Below are 14546 nucleotides of genomic sequence, written 5' to 3' on the forward strand. Positions count from 1 at the left end.
CATTAATGTCAGGTCATTGCTATCTAGCCAGTTTGCTGACATTATTGGAGATGCACCTGGTTACATCAGCAGCAGATTTGGCCCAAAAGTCTGAAAATGACAGCAAAATAAAGATGACGATTTCTAGGAATTGTCATGTTGGTTTCCACCCCCAGTCTCTTTATACTGTGAAAGTTAACCGACACTAATTTTGGACAAGAGGCTGATGGCCTACTAAAAGCCAGCACGAGGCGAGCTTACTTCAGCAGAGAAAATAATTTTCCTCATAGGTCAAATGTTAGATTAGGGACAGATTTTTAACCCCTTCTTCACACTGTTCAACAACACTGACTTCATTGATGTGTCTGAATCACATGAACAGTCCTGATAACCGCAATGGGACGGACTACTCAAGTGAGTAAAGCGTTCAAAGTCTGCCCCTTAATAAGAATTATTAATAAAAAGCCAATGTATTGACTACATTCCCCTAGCCAGATTACCATGACACTTGTCAAAGTGTTAACCACATCTTATAAACAGGCCTAAGCTTGGCCTTGAAATCATATGCGTGTAATAGCTTTCTGCCAATGGACACTGGCTACTGCATGAGTGTTAACAAGTCTGGGAAGGCAGCATTAAAGAAAACTGGATGGATTTTTCACAGCATGGGAAAAGGTTGGGTCTTTGCAGCATTCCTTTAAATGGTTAAACCAACAGGATTAAACCACGACTGAGGAGCGTTTCTCACACACAGAGGCACACGTCATGGAAATACTCAAGTAACCACATTTCTCTTTACAGCTTTTCAGCTCTCGTTACTGAACATTTCTGGACTTGCAAATTATACCTTTGCTACTCGTTTTATAAAGTGATTATTGGAGCAGTCGGTAATTAGTTGCAACATATTTTGCGCCCCCCCCCCCTTTTTTTTTTTAGCAGGTCACTGTTACGGATCTCACTCCCAGGACTAGCAACATTAAGAATTAAAAAAAAAAAATACTAAAAATCATGAGTCAGAACAGCAAGAACAAAAACCACGTGAACAATAATAAATGGGGGGGAGGAGTATTGGTCTGTCACCGGGGGTTTTGTGCCTTTAGTTATCTTGCCCCCAGCCCCAATTTGTGTGCAATCACTTCATACTGAAAATTCAATCTTCCATGCACACTCAACAATGCAGCCCTCCCCACCCCACCCCGGCCGCCAATTGCTCATAGGAGTTTTGCATCTTCCTTCCCCTAATCTCTGGGGAGGGGGCGCCAAGCTGCCCTCCTATCACGCTCCATCCCGGGCCCGTCTCCCTCCTCAGGCTCCCAGGTCCTCCCCTCATTACACCCTCCTGACAATCTCCCACCCTGTCCTGCCCCAACGTCCTTCCAGGCTTCCCCACAGTCTCCTGCACTTTCCCCTCAAAGTTTTCCCATCCTGCCCTGATTCAAAGTCCTTTGCATTCTCCCCCTCATCCCTGCCTCATTCCTCCATCCTCACAGCCTCCCCTGCCTCGTCACTTTCTCCTGCTTGGGCACACAGGTTGAATAAGGGCAGCCAGCATTACGGAGGGCAGCCTGGCTTCGATCCCACTTGGAGACCCAAAGGGAAGTGGCAGCCAGTTATATGTTATAAGGGCAAAAAGCAATGAAAACAACCCAGCTTTTTCCAGACAATCATGGGGAGCTTTAAAAACTCCAACCTGCAATCGTGATTCTCAATAATATCCCGACAGCTGGCAACACTATCACCTGCAGCTCTGAGAAAACTATAAAGTCAATCCAGCAAATTAGTCAACTCACAAGCTTTGTCCCTCCCCTTCCAACTGCCTCTCTCCCTGGGACAGGCTTTGCTAACTAGTTATTAAAATAAACCACATCAGACAAACTGTCCTAGAAAACAGCACTCGCATACCAATCACTCTCTTTCTCCTTTTACAATTAGGGGGGAGGGATAACTCAGTGGTTTGAGCATTGGCCTGCTAAACCCAGGGTTGTCAGTTCAATCCTTGAGGGGGCCACTTAGGGATCTGGGGCAAAATCAATACTTGGTCCTGCTAGTGAAGGCAGGGGGGCTGGACTTGATGACCTTTCAAGGTCCCTTCCAGTTCTAGGAGATGGCATATCTCCATTAATTTAATTTAGAGCAAGTGCCATGTGCCAGTCAGTTTCCAGTGCACCATGCGGGGGGTTTACACAAACTCATTAACAACAAATATAATAAAAGTATGATTATAAACTCTTTGGGGAGGGAACCATCTTTTTGTTCTGTGTTTGTACAGCACCTAGCACAATGGGACCCTGGCCTTATAAGCACTACCACAATACAAACAACAAATAATAACTTTGAGTACCAATGTTTAAAAGATACCTGCATGCCCCTCCCAAACGGCATTTGCGAAGTCAATGGTGAGATGCCGATGGTTTGCTGGACCCCATTTCTACCCATAGCTCCTTAAAAACAAGATATTGAGACTCCATAGTTGTGTGCTGTAGCTCCCGCTCCCTGTGAGCTCCCTTGAGCACATCTATAGAACATAGGTGCCCATTTTAGAACTCATCTACATGGGGAAACTTCAAGAATAAGAGTGTCCACATGTGGAGTTATACGGGTCCAATTATACTGGAAATTTCATATACCAGTAAATTTCCCCAGGTACACGACCCCTTCCTGAACCAAGATTTTCAAAGGCCCCCAGGGGAATAATTTTAATGGGAATTGAGCATCCAAATGCCTTAAACTGTATTGAAAGTTTCAGCCTTTAAGATCCATCCCCACATAGTCTTGGTTCAGTGGAGGAAATCTCTTTTCAGATACCTGGTCAAGAATCTGGAGGGGATGTCCTCAGAATACTATAGCCTCCTCCTACAAGTGTATACACATCGGAAAGAGAGGGAGGTGTGGGAATCCCCAGAGACAACATCTGAGAGTCTATTCACACCATAGAACTTGTAAAGAAGTTCAGCTGCAGCCAGTCAGCTGTGAACTTCAAAGCCTTAGACTGGGAGTGAGGACATGAGTGCCATGCATTCCCACTTGCTAATTAAATACATACCTACTACGGATGTGCAGGAAACTGACACCTACATTAGACCTTCTGGGCTAGCTCCCATAACTGTGTTCAGTGAACAATCATGCAACGTGTGTGTGTGTGTGTCGTCCTTCTTAGAGATCTAGACCAGCACTTCTAGTAATTTCTTAGTGCTCTCTATTCAGTCCCTACTGGAAACTCACTGCAGGGAAAAGTCACCTGGATTAACAGCTGTTGCAGGTCAAGAATGAGAGAGACAGTCTTTCCCCCTCATGGCTCTGCCAGAGCAGCACTATAACCACATTAGGCAGGCCTTTGATACGACTGTCGATCTCAATGTCATAAGTACTATGGGCCAGATTTTCAAGACAGCTCAGCACCCAAGAAGCTGAGACTGTTTAAAAATCCGGCCAGTTATTTTGATGCCTAAATGGGGAAGAAGTTATTCTGAAAGTTCGGCTCAGCAATTCACTACATTTCATAAAATCACAAGAGGACTGTGTAGATGCATTTTCTCAGAGGGGAGCGCAGGTGGTTTAACACACTAGTTTTTTGACATAGCAATATTAGCACTGAATCCCAACACTGTCCTCCTCAGAAAGCACCAAGAAAGGTCCTTTTTCTGGGGTGTGCTTTAGATACAATTCTTAAATCTTTCCCCACTATCCTCCTCCTCACTATTGTCTACCTATTTGGAAGATATTTTAAAGAGCTGTTTTTTCCAGAGTTGCTGAGCTCCTCCAGATCTCACGGACTTCAAATGGAGCTGTGAGCGTTCAGTACTGCTGAAAAAAAAATCATATCCCGAGGCCTGATCCCCAGAGCAGATGTGGAGCCAAAATTTGAAAAAGGGCTTCCTCAAAAATTGTCTGTCAGAGCAAGCAATACACAAATTTCCCAGGCAATACACCCTTCACCCATCAACAAATCAATCATTCCCACACTCCACACTTGGGCATTTGAATGAACCTCGTCTTGTTAACGCATCTTTCGTATTGGTGTTTCTGGAATGGTAGATGTGCTATAAAAGGCCCCAAACAGCAGCCAGTTTACAATAAAAAGGATCCTGCTTAGAATTTCAGAGCCTGAAGAACGTTTCTAAGCGATGACAAGGGTTCACCCTGACTGAATTCTATTTGTTCTTGTTGGCTGTGGGGAAAAAGTTGCCTTCTCCCAGAGGTCTACTTTATAACCGGGGTTATCCAATATCCCATTGTTAGAACCTAATAAGCGAAAGCATCTTTGTGTTATGGCTAGAACATAAAACACAGGAAAAAGTCTGATGGCTTACAAGTCAAATGGATGCTACAGGCTTGTCTTATGAAATTTGTAGATGTTCAGTTCAGCTCCCATCATTAGACAGCAGTGCAGCAAAGGGGAAAAAAAACAACAGTTGTTTGGAAAGTTATACAGCGCTTGTGGATAACAGGTGCAGCCAAACATACAAGTACACGCTGTATGTATCCATAAACAGTATTTCAATGCCAGATCACTTATGCCATTTATACCAGTGACTTGTTATATAAGCCCTGCAATTTTTTATATCCAGGCTAGAACCATTTTTGCAGCATTTCCTCCCCCTAACAATTCTGCTTGCTAACATAGCTTCAGACCATGTTCCAGCACAATCTTGCCTGCATAAAATTCTGGAGCACATATGTGGTTTGCAGCTTCTTAAAGCTGTGTTGCTGTCGAGATTCAAGTCAAGCTGGACAATTCTTCCCTCCTCTCAGGATCCTCATAGGAATTCTGAGTGTCGTGAACAAGGCCCTGATCCTGCAAAGGGACTCCAATCAGTGTACAGCCCCATTGCAATATCAGGCCAAGGTTTATACATACAGAGGTTTACAAAGAGTCACCTGACATAACAGCTCCCACACCCACCCTCTGCCTCCCTAGGATATTTGTGTCTTTTCAAATTGTACATTAAGGCACAGTCAAGTGGCCCAACCACTTCAAAAGGATGGAACTAGCTAACAGGGATGTGCTGGCGCCATAAATTTCTGACTCCGATACAAATGTCCCTAAAGTTGGGGGTGTTCAGACAGTAGGTTTTTGGTTCAAGCCCACCTCTATCAGATCCAGATCTTGCTGAAGAAAGCTCAGTAGCAGTTGCCACATGTGGAGGAGTAATTTTAATGGAAATGAAATTTCTTTTTGCAGGGGGGAAAAAAAAAAGTATTTTTATGAATTTGTTTAGTTTTGGGGTGGAAAAAACGAACCTAACATTTTTAAAACCAAAAATGGTTTTCAAAAACCTTCAGTTTTGCACTGAAAAACTTAACCATTTTTGTGGGAAATTTTTAATGACAATTTACATTCTATACATTTCCCTCCAAAAAATCATTGGTATTTTTTAAACACGTTCTAGAGAGAACTTTTGGGAGAGACACTAGAAACACAACTCACTTGCCTAAAACCTAACCTATCAAATCGAAGTGATTAAAAAAATAAACCAAACCATCTTTAATAAAACTAAGAATAAGCGGGCACACAGTTTGGAGACAGCAGAGTAAGAATTACTAGAAGTGGGCGAGAAACATGTTGAACAATTGGCTCAAAGCGCAGGATTAAAATAGACAATCTCTCACATAATAAAGAGTCCAGGTCATTACATGGGGATTTATTGTTTTGTTATGGATACTTTACATGACCTATGCAAATAATGCAGTTGTGTGGACCATTGCAATATAATCCAGTTATCCCCCACACTCTGTTTCTATAAGCATTCCCTTTACCTGCAGATGACATCATCACATTGTTGTATGCGAATTTCGTACTTTGTAACTGACTTGCTTGACACTTCCATTAATAATTTCAAAGTGCTTTTGCAAACATTAATGAATTAATCCATCACCAGAGTGCTGAGAGGCACTCTCGCCTGTAAAGTGGTGAAACGGAGGGACAGAACAGCTAAATGACTTGCCAACCCAACAGGTCAGTCGTAGAACTGGGATTAGAATGCTGATCTCTTGACATCTCACCCTGTGCTTTAACTGCTATATCGTACTTCTCTCTCCAATTATGATGGAGTTGCAATCACCACAGCTGACCCAGCAAGTAAGTTCATTCTAGTTCTAATTCTAGAACTCTAACTGAAGAAGTGGGTTCAGATCCACAGATCTGAAGGTGAAAAACACTCATCATATTGTACCTAACGCACACAGCCCTCAGCATTTCAGATCCAACAGGCTGAAGTTTATTAAAGTTCGATTTCACTTCACCAGGATAAGTGTAAACATTCTTTTGAGAAATGGCCTGTACCAAGTGCTTTACTGAACCCGGGCTAAATTTACCAACCCCCCCTCAGAGTTACAGAAACTAATGTTTTCAAACCACAATGGGTTAAGAAACCAAATTCTCAAAGCAAAACAGTCATAAATGTTGGGATGTGCATAAACTGGCTCAGAGTCACTAAGGTGTCAGCAAACCCAGTCCAAGTTTAGAAGGCAACTTAAGACCTGGAGAGTGCCACATGGTCTGGCATTTTATCAAAAATATTTTGTACAGCTCTCTGCATGATGGTCCCAAGACATGCAGATTTTCATTAAAAAAATAGGTACAGTTTTACTGGGCAACACTGAGCAACTAATGTAAATTAAAGTAACTATGGGGAAGTAAGCCCAACAGCAGAAGAAAAATTAACATTAGTAGCTCCACACGCCCACAGATCTTACATGCACAAATGACTATTTACAATAATGCAACTAATTACTTCTTTCCTAATTCATACAGAATATTTTAAAATGCTGCAGCAGTGAGACAGAAATGAGAGCGTTTAAGTTTTCTGAGGTCAGCCTCTTCTCAAATATTTTTTTCTGAAAACATAAGCCAAGACAGGTATTATCAAGTGGAAAAGGAAATCAAAACCTGGATTTTCTGTTGCCCGATTAGAGGAATAGAGTTTAGTATCTACGTAGATTTTCAGGCACTCAAGATGTTTTAGTGCATCAGCATTTCTCCTGAGGGAAGAGGATTGGGGGGGGGGGGGCATGTTTATGAATCAGACTGTTCAGCGTGTGCTTTGGGGGTGGAAAAGGTGGGCGATGCAAAGAGGAATGGAGAGCAGAGTTGGATGAGTCAGAAAATGAAAAAAAATGGTGCTTTTCCTCTTCCTACTAGCATCTCAGGAAGCTAAATATTTTAGCGTGATATAGAATCTCTTATTGTCGAGAGAGTCTGAATGTAACCTTGGCTGGTTAGTAACTGCCTATAATTAATTCAATATGTTCTATATAATATAGCCTACATTATATATATTTGCTCACACACATATGCACACGCAACTATATGATGTCAGAGGGAAGAAAATAAAATGAGTGCATCTAAAAGTCAAGTGCATCATGCCACTGCTTCTAACGAACTCAAGCCCTGTGTCAATCTGTTTTGTTGTCTTAACAGCTCAAAGCTGTGCTGATGTTCGAACAGCATAAAACCAATACAGTTCATCACACAACCCTATCCATAAAGGCATGAATACTGATAGAGAACAGCGATGTAGTCACAACACCATTCCCCTCCATTTCAAGCCTTGGTTCTGATCGGTATGTTTCCTCTGTCATCTTTCTCCCCAAGAAGCAGTGTCTGGCCCACTTAGCCACCATCACCATTTCAAACACTAAGCAGAATTCCTCTTTCCAAACAAAACCCAGAGCCCCGAGTCAGAAAAATCAAATTATAAAGATAAATCTCAACTAATTAATATGAAAGCTTCTTTGGACCTGTACAGGGCTATGGTAGTGCTTAATATTAATAAATATTACTATTATTAGTAATAAATAGACTTGGAAGGATAAGATTGTTGTCACTAAATGTCAGTAGAAACGGATTTCACTATACACAACGAGGGGAAAATATTTCCATTGATGATAATTGAAATTTACAGGTAGGCAAAGAAAGAAAAATACTGATATTTTGATATTTATGTTGTGTATTTTGATATATGATGTCAACAACGTGTGTTTTAACATTACAAAGCTTTAATTTTTTGAATCTCAACGTCCACTGTCATTAAATTAATTATTACCTGAGCCTTCTCCCCCACAATAATTTCTTACAACCGCAAAAATTTACATTGATAAAAATTGAAAAAAAAATGTTTAAAGCTCAATTTTGTGCAACTGTGAAAACTGCAATTGATAAAAATAAACATTGACTCGACCTGTTGAAATTAAAAATCAAATTCTGCCAAGACTAGTAATAAAGTCTTGCGCTGAAATGTGCCAGGGTTTAGAAAACTCAGGCGCAGATTTCAGCATGCATCCACTGGATGGTTCCAGTAAAGAAGATGATGAATAAAACCACGGGGATGACCCAGGGAAAGAGTCTAAACAAGCAGGTTGGTTTATTTCAAGTTAGAAGTTGTTGAAATAATTATTTTCCCATTTGCCAGAGGGACTCCTGCATCCCAACAAAATCATTTATACAAAACAAATTAGGGCCCCTATCCTGCAAACATTCAGGTACATGCGTGACTACACTCATACCCCACTGAAGTCAACTACTAATGATGGGAGCAAAATTATGCATATACCTAAGAGTTTGCAGGACCAAGCCCTAAATTTGTGCCTATTTTCAAATAGGAAAACTATTTAGATTAAAAAATAACATTAATTTTCCTAAACAAACAGTTGTTTGGGGCCCGACTGTCCTTCGTGTAACTCCACTAAAATTAACTAAGTTACATCAATGCAATAGAGTAGTGAAGGGGCGTATCAGGCCTTTGGTTTTAAACCTGGAAAAAGGCCAAGAAATATTTGTGCATTTCTACCATACTCCATACCATGCATTCTAGAAACAGTAGCTCATTATTATAGATTTGCATTTTTTTTTTTTAAAAGAACCTGTGGTTTAAAAGCAATGGTGGAAGGAGGAGGGAATTAGCTGGACCCGACACATGCAAACACTGCAAAATATTTATTTGTTAAGATTTTGTTTGCAGATTCCTGAGCTCTTGTAGAACTGTGATGGTGAGATCTGCATCTTCTGTAGGTTGCTTTGCAGAAAAAACAACGATGATATTATGAAACAAGAACACACACACACCCCTTTTTTTAAAAAACAAAAAGGCCCCATAAATCCATATCTTACTGTTTTGCTGCCATGCCACTAATTGGGGATACTTAATAGACAGGTCCTCTCTCCATTTCCTCCTATAAGTTTAAATGTGAGCACTGGAATTGAAAAAGCAATTTTATGCTCGAGGAGAATATTTATATTTAAAATCAAATGCAACCACCATTGATAGCGCTTTAGATTTCAATGTTTGGGCTCAGCTACAGATGTTATGGCTCTGAGATGCCTCAGCTGCACAACAATATACCTATAGAGGATGAAAAACAAGACAACAGACCTATAATGTTTACTAGAAGGTCCTTTATCAGCAGGATTATGTATTAATAGTTTAGCTCACGATTCACAACAAAACTGGCGGTAGGGTGACCAGATGTTCCAATTTTATAGGGACAGTACCGATATTTGGGGCTTTTTCTTATATAGGCTCCTATTACCCCTCCCATCCCCTGTCCCGATTTTTCACACTTGCTGTCTGGTCCCCCTAACGGGCGGTTTGATTTCAGGTTTAGAAGGAAGCAAACGACGTGAAGCGGGGGGATGAGAAAGTGAAACCAGCAAGGGTAAAGGAGGGTTGTTCTTGCAATTAAAGCATCAAAACGAGAGTCATGAAAGCCAAGCTCTGTCTCCCCAAAAGACCCTGCCTTGCTATACAACCTTATGCAAGTCCCTTCATCTCCCCATTCCTCAGTTACCCACCATCTGTAACGTGAAATACAGGGATGTGGCGAACTTTATTGCTGTCTGCAAAGCACTTTGAGAGCTGCAGGGGCAAGATGCCGCTGAAGGGCTACATTAAAGTGATTTTATATATTACCCTCCACAGAGCCACTCACCTTGGCCACGATTTAGGAGAGCCCTTCAGCCTATGCTTAACTGTAAGCACAGGCTTAAGTCCCATCAACTTCACTAGGACTTAAACAGGTGATTAAAATAAAGCAAGAGCTTACACGCTTTCCTGCACTGGGCGGTTAAAAAAAACAGGGATGGTAATGTCACGGCGGAGCAGCGCTTCAGCCCGCTCTGTAGTGTTCACAAAGCATCCCAGGGGCTTGGGAACAGCTCCCCTACCCCATTCCCTGGCTCTCTCCAGCAAGGCAGCACAGGGGTGTGCGCCTTCACTGTGACAACTCATCTGGAAGGAGGTTGGGGCATCATTAGTCTCCCCTTTCTGCCACAGATAGGTGCAAGTGATCTGGGTGTCCACTAACCCCTCTCATCTCAAATTGCTCGGCACAGATGCTGCATTGGTGGCATAGAACATAAAAGATTTTGGCAGCTGACCATTGGGATAACACAAATCTTCTTCACCCTAGTTAATTCCAATGTTTATATCTAACTTCTCCATTTTAGGTGACAAGATCATTTATCAAATCAAACCCTACATGTAAAATTATATCCTAGGACGACTTCTCTGGTTACACCAGACCCAACACTTTCAAATCTGGGTTCCTAAAGTTAACTTCCTACATCCATTCTAATACACCGTAACTAAAAGTGGCCTGTGGGATTTGTGGGTGTTCAGGACCTCTGAAAAAAGAGCAGGCTACTTTTATTCAGATTGCCTAAAAACATGGATTAAGTAGCTTAACGGGAGACATCTAGGTTTGAAAATTTTGGCCCAAATTTTTAACAATCCAAGTTTTACAGGGTGTCCTCCTGCATAACTTTTTAAATATGCTTTTCTGGTAATATCTTGTGTGATCCATCAGTAAGTTATGAGTACTGGAAATAAGTCCAGGCACATCTGAGGGTTCCACAAACAATCACAAACTTCAGTTTCACTTTTATGGTTGCCTTGTCATCTTTACAGCTTCTCAGCACTTGTGCCTCATGTTACAACTCACTGTTTGCATTATAATTAGTGCCCTTGGTTAAGATTTATGGCAATAAAATATTGCCCAAGGAGCCGAAAATGTACTGGGTGTCAAACAGTGCTCACAGCCTTCTGCTTCTGACAGAAACATAATCAATGTAGGCTGCCTATCTGAAGGGCAATATTACATAGCTATTGCTTGATAGAATTAATCAGATCCAAGGACCACTTAATACTCTGCCTGATCTCTTAGATTATAAATCTTGCTCGGCATCAGCCTCTTTTGCTTTTGGAAGCACAGAATCCCTGGGCACCTACCTGTAATGCTCTAGTGCAGGGGTTCTCAAACTGTGCGTCGGGCCCCCAAACTGGGTTGCGACCCCATTTTAATGGGGTTGCCAAGGCTGGTGTTAGACTTGCTGGGACCCAGGGCCGAAGCCGAAGCCTGCCACCCAGGGCCAAAGCCAAAGCCCGAGGGCTTCAGCCCTGGGCAGTGAGGATAAGGTTACATGCCCCCCGACCAGAGCAGAAGTCCTTGGGCAGCTTTGGCTCCCCACTGCCCGGGGCTTGGGCGGGCTCAGGCTTTGGTCCCTCCTCCTGGGGTCGTGTAGTAATTTTTGTTGTCATAAGGGGGTCACAGTGCAATGAAAATTGAGAACTGCTGCTCTAGTGCCTGAACCAAAGTCATATTTATTGAACTAAGTAGACTCTCATTAACGTCAGTGAACTTTGGACCAGGCCCCTCCTGCCAAATCGGTACCGCAAGAGGGCAAAACTGTCATAGAACCCGGGTATTTTTTTCACTCAGTACTGAAGGCAATTTTAATATATTCCCACGTGTGTCCACGTGAATGCACAGAACGGTTTGGCAATACGCGGTAAGCGGCAATTATTTCCAATTACTTGTCAGTTTTTCAAGGAGATAAGACGAGTTTCCATGAAAATAGGAAGACACAGGATCTAGATCCGGAGCCAGTGGAGTTCCTTATTTCCTGCTGAATGAAGAGTGCTTCAAGTGCTATTCCGCACTCAGCACTCAAGAATGCTCCTGAAGTCGGTGGTAATTCCCCTTTACATAAATGGTATGGTCCCCACAACCATTCTCCCCACAACACTTTAACCGGGACAGGGACAAATCCTCAAATTCATGATGGCAATGAGATTTTTGCAGATAACTGAGCAGCAAGGACTTCAGGATTTGATTTAACTGAAGGAAAGCAAATTGCCAAACAACTCAAGTTCTGACTTTGACAATCAAACAGATACCTGCAAAACTGGATGGTAATTTTACCAGTGAAACAGGTACCATTTTGTAAACATAGCTGTAAGGATTTGCATATTTTCCATACCTACTTTTTTCCTTTTTTTTTTTTAAGGGAATAAAGATGCAATGGGGCAACACCTACCAGAATTTATTTGGACTGAATTTTCCTCAACCTAGAAACATGAAGATCAGATTAAAGGGTGCTAGAACCAGTGGTGCTGGAACTAGGGGTGCTACCACAACCCTTGGCTTGAAATGGTAATAACAAACACCAGATACATGGTTGCCATCAGCAGCACTCCCACTACAAAAATTGTTCCAGCACCCTGGCTAGAACTTAGAAGCAACAAGAACCAACTCAGATCTATTGGAGATCTTGAATTCCTGTTGAACTGAAGAAACTAGAATAAGGCCCTTAAAATTGGTAGGATAAATTCACTCCTAGTGTAACTCCACTGAAATCAATAAAATTACATCAAGGATAAATGTGGACTAAGTTCTTCCACCACACAGAAGATCCTCAGCTGGCACACAATGGCTTAGCTCTATTAGAGACAATGGACCTCCACTAGTACTGCTCTAGCCGTCCATTTATAATTCAAACAACCTGAATAGACTTTTATCACGAGAAGGCAGTTAGAAATGGCTTCTTCCTCCCAAGCCCAAATCAACTCCAAAAGCCTTAAGAGTGGGCTTCCCAAGGTGTGAATCTATCAGAGCAGAACTCCCTTGTCTGCATTCACTAACAATTTTTCTGAGTGTTTTTTTTTCTTTTTTGACAGAAACATAAAAAATGTCCCAGATGTTCAAAAACAGTGTCTCAAATTCAGTCTGTTTTACAATATAACCCATCCACATCCCACTTGCCATATCCCCACCACCAGACTCTCTCCTTCATCCACTGCAACTTCATCAGGAGTTTATGTGAAAAGTAACTGACATATGCAAACACTGCTTAATGCAAACACTGCTTAGGGTGGAGCTGATCTTCTAGGGAGCCTCCTAAATTAAACAAATATTGATTTGGGTGGATTACACTCTCCTTGCCCTAATGCTCAACAGAGCAACCAATCCTCCCCCATCTCCTAAGCAAGCCTCTCTCCCCTTGTGCCACAAGTGACCTGCCTTCCCAGTCCTTACTCTGCTGATCAAGGTGCATTCACTGTATTTACGGTTTCCATAGGCAATATTTTTACAAAACCAAAAAGCTCTCTCCTTAATCAATGTTTAACAAATAACCAATTCCCAGCCGATCTAATCTAATCACAGGTAACCTGCCCATGGCCTTAACCCTGACCCCAACCCATCCCCCCATTAGCCTAATCATACAGCTGGCCTTCCACTATAAATTACCCCAGTTCTCCATAAACGTCTCTTGAAGACAAAGGTAACATCCTGTATCCTTTCATCCATGCCCACCTCCCCTTAACCTAACACTCCTCTCCATATATCTTAACCCATATATCCCTCATGCTGCTGCCCGTTATCCTAAACACACAGGTCAAACACACCTCTGCCCATTAAATCAGGCCCCTTACTACATCTAACAAACACCTTTCCCACCGGACACACCATCCCCATACCCAAAGGTAACCCCCTGCCCCTGTACTCCATGCTCTCCATTTGACTCCTCACCTCTTGCCCCTGTATCCCCCCACAGATACCCCCCAAACCCTCTACCTCCCCTTTTCCCCCAGATAATCCCCTCTTCCCCCCCACAGATACCCCCCAAACCCTCTATCGCCCCTTTTCCACCCAGACACCCCCAAACCCTCTACCTCCCCTTCTCCCCCACAGATACTGCCCTGCTTCCCCCAATACCCCCAAACCCTCTACCTCCCCTTTTCCCCCAGATAATCCCCTCTTCCCCCTACAGATACCCCCCAAACCCTCTACCTCCACCCATCCCCCCAGATACCCCAAACCCTCTACCTCCCCCTTTCCCCCACAGATACTGCCCCGTTTCCCCCTCCCGATACCCCAAACCCTCTACCTCCCCCCTCAGATACCCCAAACCCTCTACCTCCCCCTTCCCCCCCCCCACAGATACCCCCACCTCCTTCCCCTGTATACCCATCCTTCAGATACCCCCAAACCTTCTACTCCCCCCTCAGACACCCCCACACCCGCTACCTCTCCCCCGGCACACAGGTGACCCGGGCCGCCGCGCGCGGCGCAGACTCACCATTGGGTCCGTACTTGTCCCGGCTCCGGCGGACCTGCTCGGGGCTCAGCCCGCAGCTCGCCTGCACCCCGAAGCGCTGCAGCACCGCGGCCGCCGGCGAGCTGTGCGCGTTCTCCATGCCCCGGGGCCGCCGGGCTGCGCCGAGAGACGGGGCCGGGGCGCTGCAGCCGCAGCCGCTGGACTTCGGGCGGACGGGGCGCGGGGGGGGGGG

General features: G+C 43.4%; 1 protein-coding gene across 3 annotated transcripts in view; it reads right to left on the minus strand.

Moving 5' to 3' along the window:
- Positions 1–14453, minus strand: part of ATP2A3 (ATPase sarcoplasmic/endoplasmic reticulum Ca2+ transporting 3) — a 133769-nt gene extending 119316 nt beyond the window's left edge. For all 3 annotated transcript variants that reach the window (XM_026656435.2, XM_026656434.2, XM_026656433.2), the window contains exon 1: positions 14336–14453. In XM_026656435.2, the coding sequence (XP_026512220.1) occupies positions 14336–14453 (118 nt within the window). The remainder of the gene's footprint in view (positions 1–14335) is intronic.
- Positions 14454–14546: the final 93 nt, after the last annotated feature.

The sequence above is a fragment of the Terrapene carolina genome, unplaced genomic scaffold, assembly GCF_002925995.2.
Source record: "Terrapene carolina triunguis isolate 2854851 unplaced genomic scaffold, T_m_triunguis-2.0 Scaffold231, whole genome shotgun sequence".
NCBI classification, from domain to species: domain Eukaryota; kingdom Metazoa; phylum Chordata; order Testudines; family Emydidae; genus Terrapene; species Terrapene triunguis.